Here is a 24,460-nt window from a genome sequence, read left to right on the forward strand (position 1 = left end):
TAAGGAATTTGGACTTGGGCCTCATCCCTATATATGGTCACAGACCTCCAATAGCCTTGAAGTGTACAAGTGTACTTTAGCTCATAAATGATAAAAGGAATAATCCCAAAGTGACATCTATTTACAAAAATTCAGCAATTACAATTCATTATCTAAAACATAAAACGTTGTCAAATTGCTCTGGCATAGGCTGTATACTCAATATGAATAAAAGTGAACAATGAGCTTCTAGAAATAGTGACTGGTGATATATGTTCCTTGTTTGCTCTGAAGGACCTTTTTGCAGTGTTCAATACACTAGGATTAACCATTTTACTGCAGTATTTAGCAAGAGTGGCCACAGTCTTGTACTGCATCAGCAATTGGTTTCTAATCATTTTATGCTTTTAAGCACACTCTGAGTATTCAAATAGGGCATTTATTTAGTACTTATGGTGAAGAAATGTAGGGTACCGCTGGGATTAGTTTTTCTCACTAGTGTTATTTGAAACATTACTAGAGTCACTGTGTGGTATGACAATATCTTCAAGGGTAGGATATTACACATAATCAACTGACACACTGCAGTTCCTGAGGAAATCCCATTCCAAAATATTATAGTTATGTTACATTTTATACAAGGTTGCCTAATTAATGGAATACAAGATTGCATGAATGATGATCTTTTACATTTTGGTTTGGAGACTTCCAAACGAAATAATACGAGAATGGCTTTGGATACCCAGAAAACCACCTGTCAATACATATTTTTCTTCTGGTACTTTTCTTCTCAGACATCTAAGAACCTGAAATACTGAATATTAGAATATCATGTGTTGAGGTTAAAATAAATATGTAGCCATCAAGGCAGAATTATTATAATATGCTACAAGAGGGCCTTTTCTGAAGAAAATGTACAAATCGGACCATGTAATTCAATTGACCTCATTTCTTCCAGTCAGAGATTTAACAGAAAGACTCCAGTCTTGGAGAAGCAACACTGGTTGCCACAGTGAGAATGTGACCACATAAAAACCCTTGTGGAATCAACCATCTCTCATTGGGGAAACACTATTATGTTTAAAAATATTGGGTAGTTTATACATCTTTTATAAATAGTAGTTCTTTTTCAAAATAGAATAAGCATCTGCTGCCCCCGCCAACAAATATCCTAAACGGCTAAGCGCTAACCCCTTGCAGTACTTTTGGCTGAGATATGGAGTGTGATATGACAGAAATTCTGAGAAATTTCTACTTTCTTGTCTTTTACTCTTTGGAAACAAAGGGGTCCGATGTAGAAGTATCTAGTCACAAATGACTGGTGACAAACTGCCTGCAGCCCACAAGAACTGACCTATGCTCTAATTTGTCAGTTTTAAATAATCTAGACCATGGTGAGTTGGAATGTAACCTATCATCGTGAATATTAATGAGTTGGTTGCGAATTGCAACTCACTACGATTAGATACCATCAAAGGGATCGTGGCCTGTCGGGATCAGCAAACCACCTTGTCTGTGATGAAAACAGACTGTGTTTGAGAAGAAAAGTTTGCTTTTATTTTTATTTGTATTAGAGTTTACAGTGGTTCCGTTAAACTCTATCTACTTCCAATTTTTGAACATTCCCAATGTGGAAGGGGTCGCTTTTGTCAGTGGCTTACGACCCAAACTTAGTGATCGGTAACTACTCAATGATTTATGATCGCCATTCCGATTTTAAAATATTAATACATACGGATAGAAAAAGCAGTGTTTTAAGGGATGCCTATGACACGCCCTTCCAAATAGTGATTCCTTATACATTTCTAAACACATTTTAGGAGTTGATAAGTTACAAGTTCCTACAATGGGTATAGTACATTGCTGACAGTAGTTTTTCAATAGCAAACTCCTAATTATAGTATTTGCGACCAAAAAGTTGCTCTGTACCTTCTAGGAAAGACCTCCTGCAGGTTGTCTTTAGTTTGTACAACCCATCCAATGGTGTGCTCCTAATGGCAGCCTTTATAATTGTCATATGAATTATTCTTTCCATGTACTTAGAAACCTGGACATTTGGAAATCATATCCAAATTATTTAATAAATAAAATACATGTCAAATGAACTCAGATTCAATTTTTTATTGAAACACTTGCATATGTATCTTCTTTAGACTTGCTAGGAGCATCAATTTCAAGTTGCCTACTTCGGTCAGATGCATGTTTTTGAGACTCGGAGTTCTGCTGAAAGTTCAGCCTGGCATATGTTAAACCTTCTTCAATTTCATTGGATGCCTGCAATAAAACACAGTTTGAAATCAGAAATAAAGTTTATTTGCATGGTTTTTGTTTTCTGTTAGAGTTAGCTTCTTCTTTTAATATATTTTTCAATCTCACTGAGTTATTCGTTTTTCACTGTACTCTTTGTCTCTCATTGTTTTGTGTGTGCCCCTTTTGAATTTTGAATGTTTTTGGAGTGTACATGATATGGTTTCTTAAACAAATTGATCATTTTAGTGTGCTGGTAGCCAATGCACTTTTTTAGACAGAATCCGATTCCTATATGGTTGTCCTTTTATCGTCCTACTTTTTTTAAGCAATTAAGGGCCCGTTGTAGGTGGCTCATTACCGGTCGGTTAACCCGAAATTCGGTAAATTTCAGTCTTACGGACCGGAATTGAGCCATTTGCTATGTAGGTGATGATTCGGTAAATACCGAATCAGTATTTACCGATTCGGTATTTACCTAATCATTTTTACCGATTCGGTATTTACCGAATCAGTAAATGGCATGTAGGAAGCACTTTTAAGAGTCCTTATGTGCTCTAAGGATTCGTTATTTACCACCAACTATTAGTTGGTGAAAAATACCGAATTCCTTTGAAAATGCAAATCTGTGCATTTTCAGCAGTGCCATGTGGCAGACATACATGCCCTTAGGGCATATTTGTTTGCCACATGTGCACACAAGCACTATTCAGGGGTGCAACAGGGTGTCAATGTGACACCCTGCCACCCTTGAATGTTTCCCTATTTTATTTTACCGGATCGGTAAATACCGGTTCGGTAAATACCGAATCATACCGATTGGGTAATACTTACCGAATAAATACCTACATCCCATTTACCAATTGAAAAATACTGAATCGGTAAAATTCGGTATTCTAGAATCGGTAAAATTTCATTACCTACATTAGCCCTAAATTCTCTGAATCACAAAGTTAATCTACATCTGTATGTTTAGTACCATATAGGTTTGTATGTATATTTTTGCTATTTGCCATTTCCGAGTATGGCTCTACACTATGGAACAGATTTACATGTTTCCACCTACTAAAATAAAAGGGTGCAGCCCCCTACAACCAAATTCCAAAATTACTGATAGTCACTTTGCTCATTTAGTAGGTCATCTCCACCACAGTCACTAAAGATCTATCTTTAGAAAAGTATAGGGAACATTATTAAAGTTTATTGTTCTTTAAGAATTTTTTTAACTTATGTTAATATTTAATAGAATAGTAAATTAGTTTAAAATATGTATTATTAACCTAAAATTAATACATTGAAATGTTACTGCATGTTCACACATCAAATTGAAGGTACACTAAATAATTCATATAATTTAAGTATCACTATGTAATTAATAAATAATTTGTAAACCATATTGTATAAACAAAATCCCACCATCATTAACATTTTTATTCTGATTAACTATGTAGTAAATTTTGTTAAATGTTACGATTAGAAATAATTAAAATTTGATAATAAAAGTTGAAAACCTTTATACATTTCGTCATCAATATTATTAAATGTTAAATAGTACATATATATATTTTTATATATATATAATATATATATATATATATAATATATATATATATATATATATATACTATTAATACTATTACTATTACTACTAAATGTCATCACTGATTACATCATCCAAGTGATAATTTGATGCACCTCCTCATACCCTAATATAACCTTTGATACACCCATTCTAAAATACAGACTACCATTTTCGAAACTATAGACACCAATACAAGTTACTACATACCCACTCACTGATTCCTAGGTCTACACACACATTTACTCATTGACCCATTCAGTCACTCATACATGCAGTCAACCATCAATACGGCATGATCATATGCACTCATATACCTATACACACTGCCACTCACCCATAGTTACTCACACACCTAGTCAGTCATGCAAAGAATCAATCACACTCCCATTTACCTACCTATACAGTTATATGTGTGTGTGAATAAATATATATATATAAATATTTATATATATATATATATATCAGAATGCTCGTTTCTCATGACGTCCCGTGCAACTCGCGGGCGGGTTCTGCCAGCGGCTCGTGAGGACGCCGCCAAAACACTAGGCTCCAAATTTCTCCTATGTATAATTAGGAAAAGAAATAGCAGCACTCAAAGGGATTCCGGTGTCCACATCTTTTATTTTGTGCAGAAGCCACACAGACGCGTTTCGGCGTGCTGCCTTCGTCAGTGTATAAAGCACTCCATTTTCAACATGCTATATAAATAAAGTTTTCTTTCTCTCTACGTCATGAGGACATGGACATAGACATAGGACAATGCCCCTAAGCGACGCTATGGGCGCCATCTTGTAGTGATGTTATTACACATTCTATTTAAAGTGCATTGATTATACAGCATTATTCATGCCCACAGATGAATGGTAATTCTGCGTCAAAGGGTATAATTATACTCAAATGCAAAGGAATAGCATTGTTATTAAGCCGTGGATCGGCTTATGTCCCATGTACTTACATAGTCCATGTAATTATGATTACAAAATACAATGAGACAAGTCATATTTTTCAGGTCCAAAAAGAAAACAGTTTAAAACAACAGAACCCACCAAGCTTCAAATGATAATAGATTATGACAATACATACTCTCATCATAAGGAAAACAAAATGTTTCTACAAAAAGCTACTTATGACTATAAACAGTCTGAGTGAAACTCCTAATGACCGATATAGCCAAGAACAGCCAGAAAAATTACACCAATTATCTATCAATCATGGTAGTATAAGTGATGCTGATCTATTCATGTTCAAAAAGATTTTCCAAGTATCCAGGTACATTGTACAGTCTTGCAAATCATTGTTATCCAGTGTTGCAAATCATTGTTATCCAATTCTGCTAATTTATCCATCCATGTACTCAATAATATATGTAAAAGTGTATATATATACACACAGATGTACGCTCTTATGTGATGATAAATACATATCTCTCTCTTGGTGTACAAAAGGCGTCATGTAATATCAGCAAATTTAACAATTCATATCAATCACAGTGCAACATTATTTGCCCAAATGAAAAGCCAGTTCTTCCCCACTGTTCAGACCTCGAGGGTGTTTAATTGACAGATCAATAATAAACCTAGACTCAAGTCTACGTAGTCGTCTAAGTCTATCTCCACCCCTTGCATTCGGTTCAATGGTGTCTAGACCCAAGTATTGTAACTGACTGCGGTCCTTGTTGTGGCTCCCTGCGAAATGGCGGGCCACAGGATTCGATGGATCTGCCTTGTCTATGGCCCTGAGGTGTTCTAGTATTCGCAGTTTTAGCTGATTAATGGTACTGCCAATGTAGCGAAGGCCACATGGGCATACCAAGCAGTAGATTTCAAAGGGGGTGCTGCAGGTGATAAACTTTTTTATTTTCATTGTTCTACCAGTGTCAGGTATAACATAGGATAGAACTCGTTTACTGCCTGAGCAGGCTTTGCAGCGTCCGCATGGAAAGAAACCCCTCATTTCTTTCAGTGTGTTGTTTCTAGATAGCGGTTTCTCAAGATGGCTGGTGACTAATAGATCCCCCAGTGACCTAGCTTTGCTAAATGTCACCAGTGGGTGTGCGGGCAGGTCTTCGCTGAGCACACTATCTGTTTTAAGAATGTGCCAGTTTTTCTGTAACATGACTCTCAGATCTTTTGCTCCTGAGGAGAAGGGAGTTATCATTCTGAATTTCCCTTCACCTTCACCTGTCATTGACTTATTCCCTCGTCCTTTCTTAGATGGTTTAGATGTTAGTAGTGTGTGTCTAGATATCTTTCTCACCCTCCTTAGAGTGTCTTGTAGCAGTTCTTCCCCATATCCTCTTGCTCTGAACCTATTCAAACATCCTGAAGCAGCCGCTTCAAAATCTTGGTCTTTTGAGCTAGTATTAATCCACAACTTAATAACAATGCTATTCCATTGCATTTGAGTATAATTATACCCTTTGATGCAGAATTGCCATCCATCTGTGGGCATGAATAATGCTGTATAATCAATGCACTTTAAATAGAATGTGTAATAACATCACTACAAGATGGCGCCCATAGCGTCGCATAGGGGCATTGTCCTATGTCTATGTCCATGTCCTCATGACGTAGAGAGAAAGAAAACTTTATTTATATAGCATGTTGAAAATGGAGTGCTTTATACACTGACGAAGGCAGCACGCCGAAACGCGTCTGTGTGGCTTCTGCACAAAATAAAAGATGTGGACACCGGAATCCCTTTGAGTGCTGCTATTTCTTTTCCTAAGTATATATAGGAGAAATTTGGAGCGTAATATATATATATATATATATATATATATAGATATATATTTATAGATATAGATATATATGTGTGTGTGTGTGTGTATACACCTTACCTAGCTGTAGTTAGGTCAGCGGTTCCATAGGAAAAGCGTTTTCTGTGTTGCTAAGAACGTTGGCACCATGCAACGAATCTCCACAAAACTGTCCAAAAATGTGCTACTCTTGATCTAGTTTGCACTTGGAAAATTTCAGAGTGATTGGTCAAGCATGGCTGAGTAAAAAGGGGGGACCCAAAACACAAAATCCCCATACATAACCAGTGTACACAAAAACTGAACAAAATTACATCAAATTTAGCAGGAAGCTAGATCTTGGTCCGCAGATTGTGCTCTTGTGATTTGGTGTAAATCTGTTCAGTCATTTTTGAGGAATTGAGGGCGAAAAACAATTGTATATCTGGACGGTTGGCTCAAGAGACTTTCGAGAGAACGCCAATTTGAAATTGGAGCATTCTGATTGGCCCAGGGAGCTTTATTTCCCAGAGGCTGTCACATCGGTAGGAGTCAGAATCCTGTGAGAGCGAGCACTATGATTGTCTGCCAGAAACATGAGAACATTTGCTGACAGCCATTACAGAACTAGGGAACTTAGTCCCCTGTCCTGAAGTACAACAAGATAAATAGTATAAGGAGGCAGGGTATGGATAACCCGACCCCTCCCTCCCCTTAGGCCCCATGGGGTAGATCAAGAGGGACCCTGCCTCCCCCAAGCAAAAATATATATTTTTAAAGGTAAAAAATGCTGCAATCCTACAGGACTCCCATGGGATAAAAAGAGAAATGCCACTGGTGTCGCACTTATTATGATATTGCCCCTGGGGAGCCCAACCCCAGGGCTGTATTCATAAAAGGAGTGGGTGTGTGTTGTCCCAACTACACGGGCCACTAACGTTCAATGGGAGCTCACCCTCCTGGGCTGAAATTAGTTTATAAAGGGAGAATGCATGGCCCTCCTCCCTGAGCCTACAGAGGCCAAGCGGAGCCCATCCCGTGGCTGAAATTAGTTTATTTAAGGCTGGGGCATGTGGCCCCCTCCCCATCTGGGAGTATTTTTTAATCTCCCACCAAGCAGGAGCAAATGTAAAGCCCCTTCCCAGTGGACAGGAGCTTTAAAATGCTCCTGCCAGCTGGGACAGGACGATTGATCTGTTTCCCTGCTTGCACTGATGCAGACAAGGAAACAGATCAAAATATTGCAAGCTACCGCTGCATACGAGTAACCGGCTGGGGCTGCATAGGCCTTTGGCTCCCTTCTATGGTGGTTGAACTGGGTGGGCACCTGGGTCCCCTCCCTTAATAGTATGGGCCCAGGGGAAGGGGGTCACCTGTGCTGATAACTGCTCAATGAGGGGGTGCCCTCCTCCACTTTTAACATGGGCCCTAGGGGCCTAAAGAGGACCTGGGTGCCTTATAGAGGCTCTGGTAGGGGGGCCACTTGTCATCGTCCCCGATTCTTACCTATATGTACAACCTTGGGGAATGGGATTCCAGGACTAAAGAGGCTCAAGCATTGGGGTTGCTCATTGGGGTTATTTTTTAGGATTGGCCCTGAGGATGGGGTACCCAGGGCCTAACAAGGCTCAGGGTAGAGGGTCACGTGGTCACCCTCCCCTTTATTAAAAAAACATAAGGCCCCAGGGCCATATGAGATTCGGAGAGCCTCCTATCCTTTTTGTTTAACAAATGGCCCGGGGGATGCTGTCCACAGCACTTACTAAGGCTTGGAGAGGGAGAGCCATGCGTCTTTCCTCCCCTTTCACAAAAAAGAGCCTAGGGATGGGGCACCAGGGTCTCATAAGGCTCAGGGATGGGGTCCCCAGGGTCAAATGAGGACTGGTGGGTAGACCACACTGCCCCTTTCCCATTTAAAATATATATGGCTCTGAGAGATGGGTCCATAGGGCCATAAAAGGTTAGATGAGGGGGGCCATGTGGCCCCTTCCCTTTATAAAAAAAACTCTGGACCAAAGGTCCTCAGCATCAGGTCCTGTGGCCAACCCCCACTGTGCTGTACCCAAAGGCCGAGCACAGCTTGGAGTTGGCTGGATGAGGGAGGTTGGCCGAGGGCCTGGCAAGAGGCCAGGCCCTGTGGCCTACCCCCGCTGTGCAGAACCAAAGGCCCTGTACAGTGTGGGGTTGTCTGAATTTTGAGGGCAATCATCCACTGCAGCTGGCAGTTGGATTGATGTATGGTAAATAAATATTGCTTTATGTTAAAAAGACCTTAGATATTCACTGAAAAAAACGAAGGTTAAAGTAATGTTATAGTCAGGTGAAATGATCAGTACCAGCGTGATGTTTTAAACACTTTAAACCACAGAAATTCATCACTTATAGATATAGTTATCTCAAGTAACTATAACTCCTGCTCTAAGGTAACTATATCTTGCGCCCTCGCTATGCACTGCTAATAACCCAACATATTACATCACTCGTGAAATTTTTGTTGACATCATTGATAATATCACTGCAATATTCGCAGTGAACTTATTGAAGCAAAACTGCGTATGTCGGAGGTGCAAGTTATTGTTACCTTAGAGTACAAGTATAGTTACTTGAGAAAACTATAACTAGTACATTTCTGTTGTGTTTAAAGTTTAAAACGTTATGTAGTTACTAAACATTTCAGCTAACTATAATGTTACTGAAAGGTGGTGCAAGGAGTTGCAAATCTGCCACTAATTGTTTGTGTGTTCACAACCCATTTACAGACCCTTTGCACCCTTAGAATTATTACATGAACGATCTACTTCTGTCAAGTGTAGGAGTAAAGAGCCTTCCAAGGTTGGAAAGGGCCTGAAAAAGGAACACCACAACCCATATTTGGAGGGGCTCATGGGAAAAGGAGATTCTTATTTGTCTCATGTCATAAAAGGCATTCTATATTTTCACCTGTGAAAAAGGAATTCAGAAAATCCTTCTAGGATTATGCCATGAAAATGGCTAGTGCTGTTTTCCAGCTATAACCTTCTGAATTGGTGTCATGCCAGGTTCAAACCTATGGATGCACGTTCATGAATGTATTTGGCATCGAAGCCCTGAGGACTTAAGGAAATACATACGTGCATTTCACTTTTAAGATAAAGGATAATCAAGTTGCCCTTGCTCCAAGTCTTACTTTTGTGGTGATCAATTATATGTGTGAAAGGGAGTGAAGATGTTACCCTATTACAGACACCTGTTACCATTCTTTTAAGCATCATAGAAGCTCTGAGAAGATGACATTCCATAAGGAAAATGTTATGCTTGCAATGATAACCTTTGTACAAAACAAGGATTTGCCTTGAACTAACGCCAATAACCGGATAAGATTGTCCTAAATAACTCATCAAATATGTAATAGCGTGGGCATGTTATTTTGGTGGCGGCTACTTAATCGGCCACCGAGCAAATAATGAATTATATTCTTTTATTTACACAGATTCTGGCAAATTGTAGAGATTATTTACTATGTGGCAGGTGGGCTTGTAAATGGTAGATAAATGTCAATATTTACTTGGTTGCTAGCTAAATAGTTGACATTCTGCACCGTTTGGCTGGCGTCCATGCAAGCATCAGAGAAACGTCACTATTTTCCCGGCGGCTTGATACATATTAGAGATTCAGCACCGTTTGCCCAACGGATGTGTAAATAGCAAGGAATCGTCACTATATATACAGCTGCTGTCTAAACAGCTGCAATTACGCTTTATTATCCCTAGCACAGATTCAAAAGGAACGTACCCCCAAGTAGGAATGCAAACAAGGATTGAAAACAGTTGTCACCTATATCCCTCTGCGAGCTAGTGCTAAAACTGGCTTAAATGCAATTTGCACCAGAAGAGCAATAACAGATTGGTCTAAGGTCTAAACAGCCATGGAGAGAATGTCTGATGTTCCCATGTTAATTCCAGAGACCTGCCTTAGAATGTCACTTATACCAAGGGCCAAACCTTAGCGACTAGATAGGCTCATTATGAAGCTGTCACACACTCCAAGGATGTTTCTGCTCCTTTAGGTGGCTAATGATACAAATGATTAGTTTCCTTGCAACACTAGGCAAAGCTGTTTACTCTTCTACAGCTATGTACTCCTTACTCACAAAGTTGTGAGAATGTAGCACAGCAACTGAGAGAATTACCGCAGCGCATGCTTTTCTTCCTTTGGGTTTTCATGCGACCAATCAGTGCATTCAGGAATTATTAATTATTGTTCAGTTGAATTATACTAAAGATGTGATACCAGTGAGACACTGGGACCATCCCCTTGGGAACACCTTAGTTTCCTCTAACATGTAGAGAATTCCACAAAGATTGCTGTTTACAGGTAGTCTTTTTATTATTCAAAAGTAAATGTTGATTCAAAGAAACGTGTTGTTTCGATTCATATTTTCACTCATTGGCAGCATGAGTGACATTTGATTTATCAAGACATCATTATGATTCAATATATCCAATGCATTTCGGGCAATGCTATATGCCCTTCATCAGGGAATAATGCTGTAACAAAAGAAATATCTTGAATTACCATCTTTCTAATACCCTTGAGCAATTCATTAAATTAACCATCACATGAGTCCAATAAACATGTATCTATATGATTGTCAGGACCAAATCTCTATGTGGCTGTTTGCAAAAGAAACGTCAATCAATTGTACTTTGATAGGCATTAATAAACAACTCACATGTCTGTAGGTACGATGTTGGTTAAATCATTAACGCTGTGGTGAAAATAACGCTGTGGTAAAAAAAGAAAAACGCGGGTTGTAGTGTGTGATGATAACACGGGTTACGAAAAGCATTGAGGCTGCTGGGTGTTATAGAGATCCACTCACCTATTATTCAGAGAATTCAAGCGTGAAACTGGCCGCTCGTTCGAGGGTCCGCGCTCACGGTAGCTTGCAATTACAAGTTGCAACAATGTTGCTATTCGGTTTGTTTCTAAAATGACGGTGCCGATCACGTGATTGATGGAAACGGGAAAAAGACTAAGTGACTGGTTTTAATGTGTGTGATGTAGCCAGTCACTTAGTCTTTTTCCCGTTTCCATCAATCACGTGATCGGCACCGTCATTTTAGAAACAAACCGAATAGCAACATTGTTGCAACTTGTAATTGCAAGCTACCGTGAGCGCGGACCCTCGAACGAGCGGCCAGTTTCACGCTTGAATTCTCTGAATAATAGGTGAGTGGATCTCTATAACACCCAGCAGCCTCAATGCTTTTCGTAACCCGTGTTATCATCACACACTACAACCCGCGTTTTTCTTTTTTTACCACAGCGTTATTTTCACCACAGCGTTAATGATTTAACCAACATCGTACCTACAGACATGTGAGTTGTTTATTAATGCCTATCAAAGTACAATTGATTGACGTTTCTTTTGCAAACAGCCACATAGAGATTTGGTCCTGACAATCATATAGATACATGTTTATTGGACTCATGTGATGGTTAATTTAATGAATTGCTCAAGGGTATTAGAAAGATGGTAATTCAAGATATTTCTTTTGTTACAGCATTATTCCCTGATGAAGGGCATATAGCATTGCCCGAAATGCATTGGATATATTGAATCATAATGATGTCTTGATAAATCAAATGTCACTCATGCTGCCAATGAGTGAAAATATGAATCGAAACAACACGTTTCTTTGAATCAACATTTACTTTTGAATAATAAAAAGACTACCTGTAAACAGCAATCTTTGTGGAATTCTCTACATGTTAGAGGAAACTAAGGTGTTCCCAAGGGGATGGTCCCAGTGTCTCACTGGTATCACATCTTTAGCATTTATTAACGGCGTTTTTAGAGGTATTAACGTCACCTGAGGTGAACCCAACCATATTGAACTTTCGTCGACACGCTGTGCATCCCATCCTAAATCTAATGTTTCAGTTGAATTATACAAATCATACTTAAACACCTGAAAACAATGGCCAGAACTATGGGAAGCCGTTCATGTCAAAATTACAGATCCCTATATAAGACACCTCCTGAAATGCATGGAATGCTCCAAAATAAATTTGACACACACCAGAATGAATGTAACATGTGTCTAAACAAATATGAAACATAGCAGAGCGAATATACTACTTAGTGGACAATAGGAATAATACACACTCTGAATTGGATAAAAGGTATACCAAGATGTATGTAATTACGCTGAAATGAATATGACTGTTGCTGAAAAGAATACAACAAGATCTCAAATGAATATAAACCTTAATGATATGATATAGACTGGTGATGAAATGAATATGACCAACATCAGAACGAATATGGCACATAATAAATTGAATTTGACACTCTTTAAAATTACTGTGACACACATGAAATGAATGCCAGACATACAGCAATGAATACAAGCCATGTTCAAATGAAAAAGACACATGTTCAAATGAATACAAGATAAGGTGAAATAATTATGACTAGTATCAGAATGAATATGACTAACACTGAACTGAATATGACACGTTAACATAAATATGATTCCAGTTGAAATACATTTGGTGTGCAATTTAAATGAATATGGCCCACACTGAAATGAATATGAGAAGCTTCAAACTGAATACAACATGCATTGGAATCAGTAAAACATGGCAGAATAAACATACTATCTATTGGAATATATGAATAATACACATTGAATAGGATATAGGATAAACAGAGACGTATAGCAACTACGCTGAAAGGAATATGACTGTTGGTGAAAAGAATACAACAAGAACTAAAGTGAATATAAATCTTATTGAAATGATATACACCAGTGCTGAAATGATTATTAGCCACATCTGAATGAATATGGCACATATTAAATTGAATTTGACACTCATTAAAATGACTATGACACACATGAAATGAATGCCAGACATACAGCAATGAATACAAGCCATGTTCAAATGAAAAAGACACATGTTGGAATGAATAAAAGATAAGGTGAAATAAATATGACTAGTGTCAGAATTAATATGACTAACACTGAACTGAATGTGACATGTTAATATAAATATGATTCCTGTTGAAATAAATTTGGTGTGCAATTTAAATGAATATGGCCCACAATGAAATTAATATGAGAAGCTTCAAACTGAATACAACATGCATTGGAATCATTGAAACATGGCAGAATAAACATACTATCTATTGGACTATATGAATAATACACATTGAATTGGATATAAGATAAACTGAGACGTATAGCACCTACGCTAAAAGGAATATGACTGTTGGTGAAAAGAATACAAGAACTAAAGTGAATATAAATCTTATTGAAATGATATACACCAGTGCTTAAATGAATTTGACCCACACTAGAACAAATATGCCACATATTAAATAGAATATGACACTTTTTAAAATGACTGTGGCACACATGAAGTGAATGTCTGACATACAGCAATGAATACAAGCCATGTACAAATGAATATGACGCATGTTCGAATGAATAAAAGATCATTTGACTAATGTAAAAATGAATATCACTAACACTGAACTGAATATGACACATGTTGATATAAATATGATTGCAGTTGAAATGAATTCGATGTGCATTAAAATTACTACGGCCCATGCTGATATTAATATGAGAAGCTTTGAACTGAATACACCATCCATTGGAATCGATATGGCACATATTACATTGAATGTGACACTTTTTCAAATGACTGTTTAAATAATATGGCCTAGGTTTTGGATGCATTGAAATAAATATGACCAAATTGGAAATGAGTATGACACAAATTTTAAATTATTCTGACCTACATTAAAATGAGTTTGATACATCTTGGAATTAGTATATCTTAGGATATCACTCACCAAACAAATAATAAAGTCAAATGAAGTACATAAAATCTGGACTGACATGATTATAGCATGGACTGAAATTAATGTGTAGTTCACCTAATTGACTATGACGTTCTATGATGAATATGATATGCACATAAATTAAAAAGGACTACTATAGTTAACCAACAACTGCCTAGATAAATAAATATTACTGAGGTAGCTGATTCAGTAGCACTGGAAGGCACATGACATTGTGGCCCAATCAAAATGCAGGAAAAGTCAAACAGGAAAAGCAACTTCTTAAAATGGTCAGTCCCTGAGTTTTTAGCCCTTAGTGAGCATGGCTTTAACAAATGCCTCTAGATTTAGGGGTATATTCAAAAGAACGTGTGATAACTACCGCAGCGTAACACAACTTTCAATATCGCAGCCCATCGCAGGAAAATAACTTCGTGTCAACATGGAATTCACAACAAGGAGGTAGCATGCGATATTCACCAGATAACGCGTCAAATGTCAGTGTGAAAACCAACGCCACACCACCAAAACTGCAAAACGCGAAAAATCATGCGATGAGGCCAATCGCAGTACAAAAAGTAGTGGAAACCAGGCACAGGCCTGCAAATCCCATGCATCTGGCGGGAAAATGCACCATAAAAACCACAGAAACAACACACCAGAAACAAGCCAAAGCACGTAGCAACATGGATGCACCCTGACCAAGCGCAGAGGTCAACGCGAACCCCACAACCTGTACAGATCATTAGCAAGGAACAATGGGGTCAGGGAAGGCCTAGGAGAAAAGGGAGAGGAAGACGGGGTGCAGACCGCAGGAACACAAGACCAGCGTCACGGAGGCGACAGAACACTACCAGCAACAGACTTACAAGCAGGCCACCTGGAATGCTGTCGGAGTGCCGAGGAGGCAAATCAAGGAGGCCAAGATTCGCCAACAGACCACACAGCAGGAGGCACACGCAAGCACAGCTGGCTCACAACACTTTACCCACCCACACATGGCACCACAATGCCATGTGTCAGCACACCAAAGGAGATGGCCATCCAGGTGTGGGTGGGAGCCGAACACCTGGAATGTGAACTAGAACACATACATAGGTGTCTATCACCCTTCAAGGACCACCCACAAAGGAGACCCACACTGCCATAGCGACATATGCAGATACACTTTCACAGTACAGAACCACGCCCAGGGGGCGCACAAATAGCAGTCACACCTCCATGTTGGCTATGCATATGACTGCCCTAGGCACTTCCCTTACAAATTGATTGGGTGACGACAAAGCTACATGTCCAAGCTACAACCCACTGCCTGCGGTGACATGTCTGCATCTGATGTACACAGCATAATGTAATGCCCTAGGGCCCTCATGCATAAAACAAGACCACAGGGACACACGCATGTATCATGTTGAACTGGCCACGGGAATGTGCACCCGGCCCCTTTATTGGCATGGCCACATGTACAGTGACGCCTGCGCTGGATGTGTGTGGGCTGAGTGTAAGTCAGTCCACACGGAATGCTTGGTGTTGGCAACTTGAACATTGGACACCAGTGCAACAGAAACAGAAAACTCATGCATAACAGAGTCAACAGCTGACAACATGGAGTGAGCCGGAGAAAGTCCAGAGGACAGCCAACATGCAAACAGAAATGTCCGTGAGTTGCAGTGCACTGGGGTTGAGGCACTGGAGATAAGCGCGCTCATGTGAAGAAAAAGTCTCAGATTGTGTCCCTTCGATATATACACATGAATCAGATGCAGTGGGGTGTGTTAGACCTGCATCATCTCCCACATCAACATACCAGGGCTCCCACACTGTTTGAGGTGACATTGCTGCGCAACCTCTCCACAGCACAAAACTCAATCAGTAACAGACACTGGCACCTGGAGTGCTGAGCAGGGTATCAGGCCGATGATGACATCCATGACAGGTCTGAGCAACTCTGTAGGTCTGTCAGGACCACCGTTTCGACGCTGGTAGATGCAGTGATGCGAAGTCCGGGCCGGTCAGGACTTGATTCTATGTGTGGGCCCTGGTGGCCCGCAGTTGAGGCTGGAGGCTGCGGAGAGCACAGGGCCAGAGACACCTGGCATTGATGACCCCAAGACCATCGCTTCAGAGGCCATCCAATGTCTCAGCAGAAGGGGTCCCAGACCTGACTAGCACAGAGTTAGTGGCCCTGGATGCACTGCAGCCGGCACAGGCACCTAGCCACGGGACGGTGACTTGCGGTGCAGTCAGATGGGCCATGCGACCTGAGTGGGTCCCCATCAATGTCCGAAGTGCATGTTGCAGAGGGTTGCGGAAGACAGTGGAAGGTGTCCTCCAGGGCATGATGCAGAAGGTCTGATGTTATCTTCAAGCAGCAAAAGAAGGAGTGGAAAGCGCAACCCTTGTTTTTGCCAACAATTCAGTATCAGCTACATGAGTATGAAAACTAACCCCTAGTCCATAGACTCAAACGCCACCAATGTACGACCAGTGAGTGTCCATGAATGTCGGAGAACAGACTTAGTGGCACAGGTGCTGAGAGGGGATGCAGTCTGCAATGATGTCGGTACACTGATATGAAGTCCACCATTGCCAAATCAAAACTGCGGCCTACTGGACCGCAGTGTAGGCTGGAGGCAGTGGTCAGCACGGCCCATTCACCGAGTGTCGCCGGCATAGGTTGCATGGCCCCACCGGCCTGAGTAGTTAAGGTTCAGTGGCACCACGTTTTCGGTCACCTTCGTGTATTTGGCCCGGCTTTAGTCCGGACTGAGCTGCATCTTCCTCTTATTCCTCTCCGTGCGACCACTGGTGTGGACTCTGCCATTCGTGATTTGCGACTAGGTGCTGGATGTGGGACCTACTGGTCCGCAGGGTAGTCCTGGTCCCTCATCCACGTGTCGCCGGCTGGTGTTGAACAGGGTTAGTGGCACCATGTGTCGCCGGCTGGCGTTGAACAGGGTTAGTGGCACCATGTCCCGCCGGCTGGCATTGAACAGGGTTAGTGGCACATCGTGTCGCCGGCTGCTGTTGAGCAGGGTTAGTGGCACCATGTGTAGCAGGCTGACATTGAACAGGGTTAGTGGCACCATGTGGAGCGGATTGACGTTGAACAAGGGAGCCCCAAGGGGGCTCCCTAAACCCCTCACTGCCCCTCCCTAAACTCCTCCCCAATGCCTCCTCTTTAGTAGTAAGTATGCTGTTTTGCCCATCCACTTCCCCGTTCCTTCCATGCCCACAAATGTTAGGAGCAGTAGAGGTGGAAACTATGTACAGAAGTTTTGTGAATACCATTGTCAGTATGCTAGTAGTGCTATTGTACTACTACAAAATGCAGTTAATTACTAGCCCTCAGGGCAGTGGTGTAACACAGGCTCCCGCATCCCCGTGGGGGACCCCTCAGCACAGCCCATCCATGTAAAACTGAGAGTGTTATAAAATTCACATCTTCGAGCCAGTAGTGCTAGTTAGGAGGCTGGGAGGAACACTGTCTTTAATCAACCGTATTTGTCAATGAAAAAGAAGCTCAAGTAGTCATACTTGAGCGATCAGGGTCAGAAAGTTTGCTGACAGTATCAAGTATTTCATTAGTTTTCTTGCCAGAATTTAGGATTTTATTTGCTAAATAGGCATATTTAGCCCCCCAAATTGATTTTTTGTAGGCTTTTAGTCGCACCATAAACATTTTCTTATTCTCCGGAGTATATGTTTTCTGCCATTTTGCCATAACTGGCAAAGCTCCAGTTTAGATTTGTTTTTGTTCCTCTGTGTATCATTTTTATGCTTCAGGGTGGTGAATTGGGTTTGTTTTCTGTCCCAGGGGGTTAAAGTCAGGGGCGGTGCGTCCATTGGGGCGTGCTCCACTAGCCACATCATGCCCTGAATTTGTGCAAGCAACAGTTCATGAAACTCGCAGTCTCACTTGCGACCTGCGCTGAAAAGATCTTCAGCTGTTGTTTCCGGGAGTCGGGACAGGCCCGAAGCAATCGGCCGGAGCGCTGAAGGGGGTGGGGGCGGGGCTGCGGCAGCACTGAATGTGGTGGTTTGAGTAACAGTCAGACTCAGACTGTCACACTGACAGCGTCGCGTATTGCGCATATTCGGGTTTGGGCTGGTCATTTTTATGACCAGCCAGAACATGCGCACTACAGCCACTACACTACCGTCCCCCAATCCCAGGCCATTAGGAGAGCGAGGTGGGACCCGAGAGGCCGAGGGTTGCTTGCTTCATGCAGCAGCCCCCGGTCTTCTAATGGGCGGGCCGTATTGGTGCCCTAGCCAATCCTGACACTGCTAATGCAGCTCCTGGATTGGCTGAGACACAGCGCAGCCTGAGCAGCATTGGGTGCCGCATGTGGGTGGTGGCACTGCCGCACTTGACTAAATACGTATGGCCAATCACTGTGGCTTATGTGAAGCCATGCAGACAGTGATTAGCCATTTTGTTAGTAGTGACGTGACCTCGCGCACTGCAGTCCATCACCCCGCCACACACGACACGACACACAGACCTTGTGTCCTACTGCTCATGACTGACGTACTTCAGATCACAGATAGCTGCTAGCTAGCAGGCATCCATCTAATTGATCATTGATTTTCTGACAACGAGACTCCATCTGATTCTGATGGATCTGTGTGTTGATGAAACAAAGAAAGTAAGATTCTTTTCCTTCTTGTAGCCGTAGACCGCCACGTAGTAGCCTCAATCAATCCCCTGCACAGTGCGCACCTATGCCAATCAGGCGTGCGCCGGCCCACCAGAACTACTTCAACACTGCCTGCTGCCAGGCCTGTAAGTTACAGGCCTCTGTGCCTGGCAGCAGGACTGGAGGTGAGTATGACTGTTAAAGTTCTGGCAGCGCATCATGATTAATTGGTGCTTGCTAACACCGGCATTAACGTCGATGTCGCTCAGTAAAACAGCGAAAAAACTTTAAGGAGAAACCCTTGTATGAAAAGGGAGGGATTAGTTACAGTAAGAAAAATATAAGGAATCCCTTTTCATGTATTTTTGGAGAAAGACTGCTATCTCATTGGAATCCGTATCTAATTAGAATGGTGATGCATTAAGTTGTATCTAGGATTGTAACCGGACCAACAAATTTACAATTTCTACAACATACATAAATCTCTAGCATGCTAAAACATAATTACAACTAAAGAGAATGTCAGGACAAAAAACGTTATTTATAGATTTATCAAAAGTTTATTATGTATTTTCAATTGCAAAACATTTAAAAATTCACATTGATTAAAAAAGCATTTGTCATAAATTAAAAAACAATACAATAATTCTACAATCAAAAATGTGTCGACGCGGCGTTTCGGTGATTTGAATGGTCACCTTCTTCAGGAAAATTTTTCAAGATTAAAAAACCACTTAATGGGTTGTTACGAAGTCGCTTTGATCAATGGGCGATTTCAGAATCTGGGTTTTGTTTCATCCTTTCTTCTTGTTCTGAAGGTGGTTCCAATAGTGAGTAGGTTATTTCTTTTATTCAGTTTGCAGGCCCACTGCGTGGACCGTCCTTCAGGGCTGCGGTGGCTGAAGGACGGTCCAGGAGGTCTTCACCTGCGGAAAGGGATGCGAAGGAAATAAGTCGCCGCCCCTAGAAACAGTTCAGTTCATTAAGGTTTAAAAACCCTACAAACAACCTTATTGCAGACACGGAAAGTGCAAGCAAGATAATCCGATATGGTGTAGCGAACAACAAACGACCGTCCTTCTAAAGAGAAAAACAGGAATTGGGAAGTGAGGATTGATAACTCACGCAGTGGGCCTGCAAACTGAATAAAAGAAATAATAAATAAAATAAATAAAATAAAATAAATAACTCCGTATGCCTGGCATTCGCCCAGAAGCCTCGCACTGTGGACATCAACTGTCTGTTGACAGCGCGCCACGCATACGGAGTTGAATTCAAGTACTCCCTTAACGACGCCTGGGCTGCAATGACACACGCCGCCAACCCAGGTCCGAGATTTTCTCTGCAAATTACTACAGATGGGAAATCTTTCTCTTCTGCAAATGCAAGACGCAAGGATTTAAAGATTCACAACCTTAACCTCCACCCTCTAAGAGGCGCCGGACGGTGCATAGAGAGAAACAAATCATTGAGGTGCCGCCCCCTGTCCACCCATCAGTCCTTAGGAGCCTGATACTCAAAGACAACTTACAAAGCCCTGATGAGGGTTCGAAAACGTTTGATTCGAACCTGAAACGCGTCGGCATTCCGCAAGAGCCAATCAAAACATTAAGTGTGTCCATGTTAATGATTGAACGTTGTATGAGCTCTTGCCTTTCACTTAGCTTTGGTTGTCTCAAAATAGGAATTTATTCGTAACTACATATGACTAAATGTGTCAATAGTTTTTGTTCTGTGTATTTACGTTTTTCATGAATTGTTGTTCTTTATAATTGTCTATAACTGTACAACTATTGTGTTGATTGCTTTGGTATATTTTTTTCTTGTTCTTAAAATTTTCAGAGATATAAAATAATACGAGTAGTGGGTATAAATAAAAGTACCTATACATGTGTCATTGATTTACACTTGTGCCCTTTTTCGAAACAATTCCAATCAATGAGGTGTGGGCAGTTTCTATTGTTTTGCATCATAATAGAGAGGGCACACAGAGCGCTCCTCGCGAAACCACCTGAGGGGGCAAGACCACGTCCGGTTATTGCACGTTTTTTTACCTTTGCAGACAGAGACTTGATACTGAGGGAGGCGAGGAAGATAGGGGAGATACGACTGGAAAACTCACATGTTATGATCTTCCCGGATTACAGTCAGGAGGTGCAAAAGCAGAGGCGATCCTTTGACTCGGTAAAGGCTAAACTCAGAGACTTAAAAATTTCGTACATGTTACAGTTCCCTGCGAAGCTTAAGGTGATATTCAATGAACAGACACTCTTTTTCGCACACCCGGAAGACGATTGGCAATGGCTGGAAGAGCGTCCGATCCTCAACAGCAGGGAGAGTGCACTGCGTGACGTGCTGGATAGGTCATGGAAAAATGCGACACATTGGGAACGTCCGAAACCTCAGAGACTGAAATCCAGGAGATCTAAGAGGCAAACCCCAGCGACACCATATAGAAGCCGCGACACAGGAAAGGGCGTTCAGCTTCTCCAAGAGGTGCAGCTGCACCGGGGTCGAGATTCGCAACGTTGCGCAACACGGCTCGGTCGGAAGGCGAAGAGGAGGAGACACTTGACAGTCACACATCCGGTGGAGAGGGAGAGGAGGAAGAAAGGCAATCAGATCATCCGCTGGTGCAGGAGATTCGGGTCTTGGAGCGCGACCTGTCGGGACAGCACAGTGCCCCCGAATCCGAAACTCCAGACTCCAAATCCTGACGGAAGAGGGATTGCAACGCAAAATACGCTCTAAGTTTGGAGCCGTGGGGAAACAGGTGAAAGATCGATGATTTGGAGGACTGGAAGGACTGGAGTAGCAGCCCGCCACAGGGAAGCACGCAAGTTGACACACCCCCTTTATTGTGTTTTGTTTGACACGTTTGTAGGGCTGTTGGGTGTTTGCTAGGGTGGGTTTGGTGGGTGGGCGACAGGCCTACTCCTTCGGAAAGCTATGTCCTGCGTAAGGACACATCTGGAAGGGGAGGGAGGTGGGGAGGGGGAGGGGATTTTCAAGTTGGTTGGGGTACAGGGGGGGGCATTACAGTCATACACTGCGACACACCGTCCCATACATCCATCACCGGTACCAACGAAAGCTGGGAATCAATCTTCACAATGGCAGATACACTAGATGCACTACAACAGGTAGACAGGGGAGTCACAGTCTTAACGTGGAACGTGAATGGTATGGGATCTAAAATTAAAAGGGGACTGGTGAATGCATACCTTAGGAGAATAGCACCGGATATCATTCTATTTCAAGAAACACATCTTCGAGGGGACAAGTGTGCATTCATAGCGAGAGGTCGACATAAGGTCCTGGCACATGCAGGGTACACTTCGGACTCCAGAGGGGTGGCAATCCTAATTAAAAAGTCGTCCCCGTTCTGTACCAAACGCATATGGAGTGACCCCCAAGGAACATATGTGGGTGTGCAAGGGACGTGGAGGAGAAGTAGATACACTATAGTCTCGGTGTATGCACTGCCGAAACTCCAAGCCCGTACGTTCAAGGCAATCACATCGATCCTTTTGGAAACAGCAGATACCATACAAATAGTAGGGGGCGATTTTAACGATGTTATGTCTGAAGAGCAAGATCGCACGGGGCAAACACGTAGAGGAGGAACACAAACTGCGCTGTCTCAGCTGATGGATACGATAGGACTCACTGACATATGGCGGTGGCGACACCCTACACAGACCGCCTACTCATTCTACTCCGGGGCACACAGGGTCTTCTCGAGACTCGACTATATATTCGTAGCGAGGCAATACCTGACAGTGGATGACGTGGTAGAGTACAAGGCGAGGGGAATCTCGGACCACTCGCCCTTATTTGCAAAGGTGGGAGGGGAGAAGAGGAGAAGAGGCGTGGAGTGGCGTTTGGCGGCTTGGGATCTCTAGAATCCGGAAATTGCACGTGGCATCAGGGCAGACATTAAGGTGTACATAGCGGAGAATGAAGGATCAGTTGCTTCGGGGACCACCTTCTGGGAGGAGATGAAGCCAGTTCTACGGGATAGAATACAAAGGAGGTTGGGGGGGGGACACTGGAAACAACAAGCGGAGGTAGCCGACCTGGAAGCCACAATCTTGTTCCTGGAGAAGGACTATCAAGCACACAAGGAGGCGATGACCCTGAGACAGTTGCTTGACACTCAAAAGGCATATAGGGAGGTAGTATCAAATGAGGCGCGGACACAGGCCCTGGCAACCCTCCATCGTCTGTACGATGTGGGGGATAAATATGGTAGGCTATTGGCGTGGCTGAGCAGGAAGGAAAGGACAGCAAGTTGGGTGGAACACATCAGGTCGGCGGCAGGGGAGCTGGTGAGCACTGATGAGGGAATAGCGGAGGCATTTGCATCACATTACGAAAGCTTCTATGCGGCAAAGGACCTGGGAGATAAAGAAGTGGCGCTGCAGTATATGGAAACGACTGAGGTACCAATACTGCCCCTCAAAACTTCCACAGATCTGGAGGCGGATATCTCGCTAGACGAGATATCTGACGCTATCACCAAACTGAAAACGGGTAAGACGCCGGGTCCCAACGGGTTCCCTGCGGAATTCTTTAAATGGGCGACAGATCGCTTGACGCGGCACCTTAGAGCCCTCTTCACCGAATCATACCAGGAAGGGTCCCTGCCACCAGACCTCGCTCTAGCCACCATTGTGCTGATCTATAAGGAGGGTAAACCAAAGGATGATTGCGCCTCATACCGCCCCATTTCACTTCTTAATATGGAGGTGAAGATCATAGCGACTGTCTTAGCTAACCGCCTGAGAGCAGTAATCCCAGACCTTATACATATGGATCGATCGGGATTTCTGCCAGACAGAGCAACCAAGCTCAACCTCAGACGCACACACAATTGGCTGCAGGAAGTCAAGGGAAGGAGTGAACCTCACTGGTTCCTTTCCCTTGACGCAGAAAAAGCGTTCGACGCAGTGCACTGGCCCTTCCTCATGGCGGCACTACAGAGATTTGGCCTGGGCCCAAAATTTCGGGGATGGATACAGCTTTTATACACTGCACCGAGAGCGCGGGTGAGGGTAAATGGGAGATTATCTCGTGAATTCCGGATTGAAAGGGGTACACGTCAGGTGTGCCCTCTGTCCCCACTTCTATTCACGCTAACTATCGAAATCCTGGCCGCAAAGATAAGACAAAACCCGGATATCCATGGATTCTCGCGTGACACCTCAGTTACCGTGCAAGAAAAAATTTCACTATACGCCGATGACGTGTTAATATACATCACTCAACCCAACACTACGGTGCCGGAGTTGTTCAGGGAACTGAACAGATTTGGAGCGAGAGCAGGCCACTCTATAAATTGGCATAAGTCGGTTGTATATGACCCACAAGGGAAGGAGAGATGGGGGAACTTGCCCGAACCTCTGGTTACGAACACGGTAGGTTTTCAGTACCTG

The 24,460-nt window shown here is 42.5% G+C and overlaps 1 protein-coding gene across 1 annotated transcript in view; it reads right to left on the reverse strand.

Moving 5' to 3' along the window:
- Positions 1 to 1,532: 1,532 nt before the first annotated feature.
- Positions 1,533 to 24,460, reverse strand: part of C5H1orf162 (chromosome 5 C1orf162 homolog) — a 349,182-nt gene continuing 326,254 nt past the window's right edge. The window contains exon 6 of the mRNA XM_086923354.1: positions 1,533 to 2,253. Coding sequence (XP_086779480.1) covers positions 2,092 to 2,253 — 162 coding nt within the window. The 3' untranslated portion in view covers positions 1,533 to 2,091. The remainder of the gene's footprint in view (positions 2,254 to 24,460) is intronic.

This window comes from Lissotriton vulgaris, chromosome 5 (assembly GCF_964263255.1).
Source record: "Lissotriton vulgaris chromosome 5, aLisVul1.2, whole genome shotgun sequence".
NCBI classification, from domain to species: domain Eukaryota; kingdom Metazoa; phylum Chordata; class Amphibia; order Caudata; family Salamandridae; genus Lissotriton; species Lissotriton vulgaris.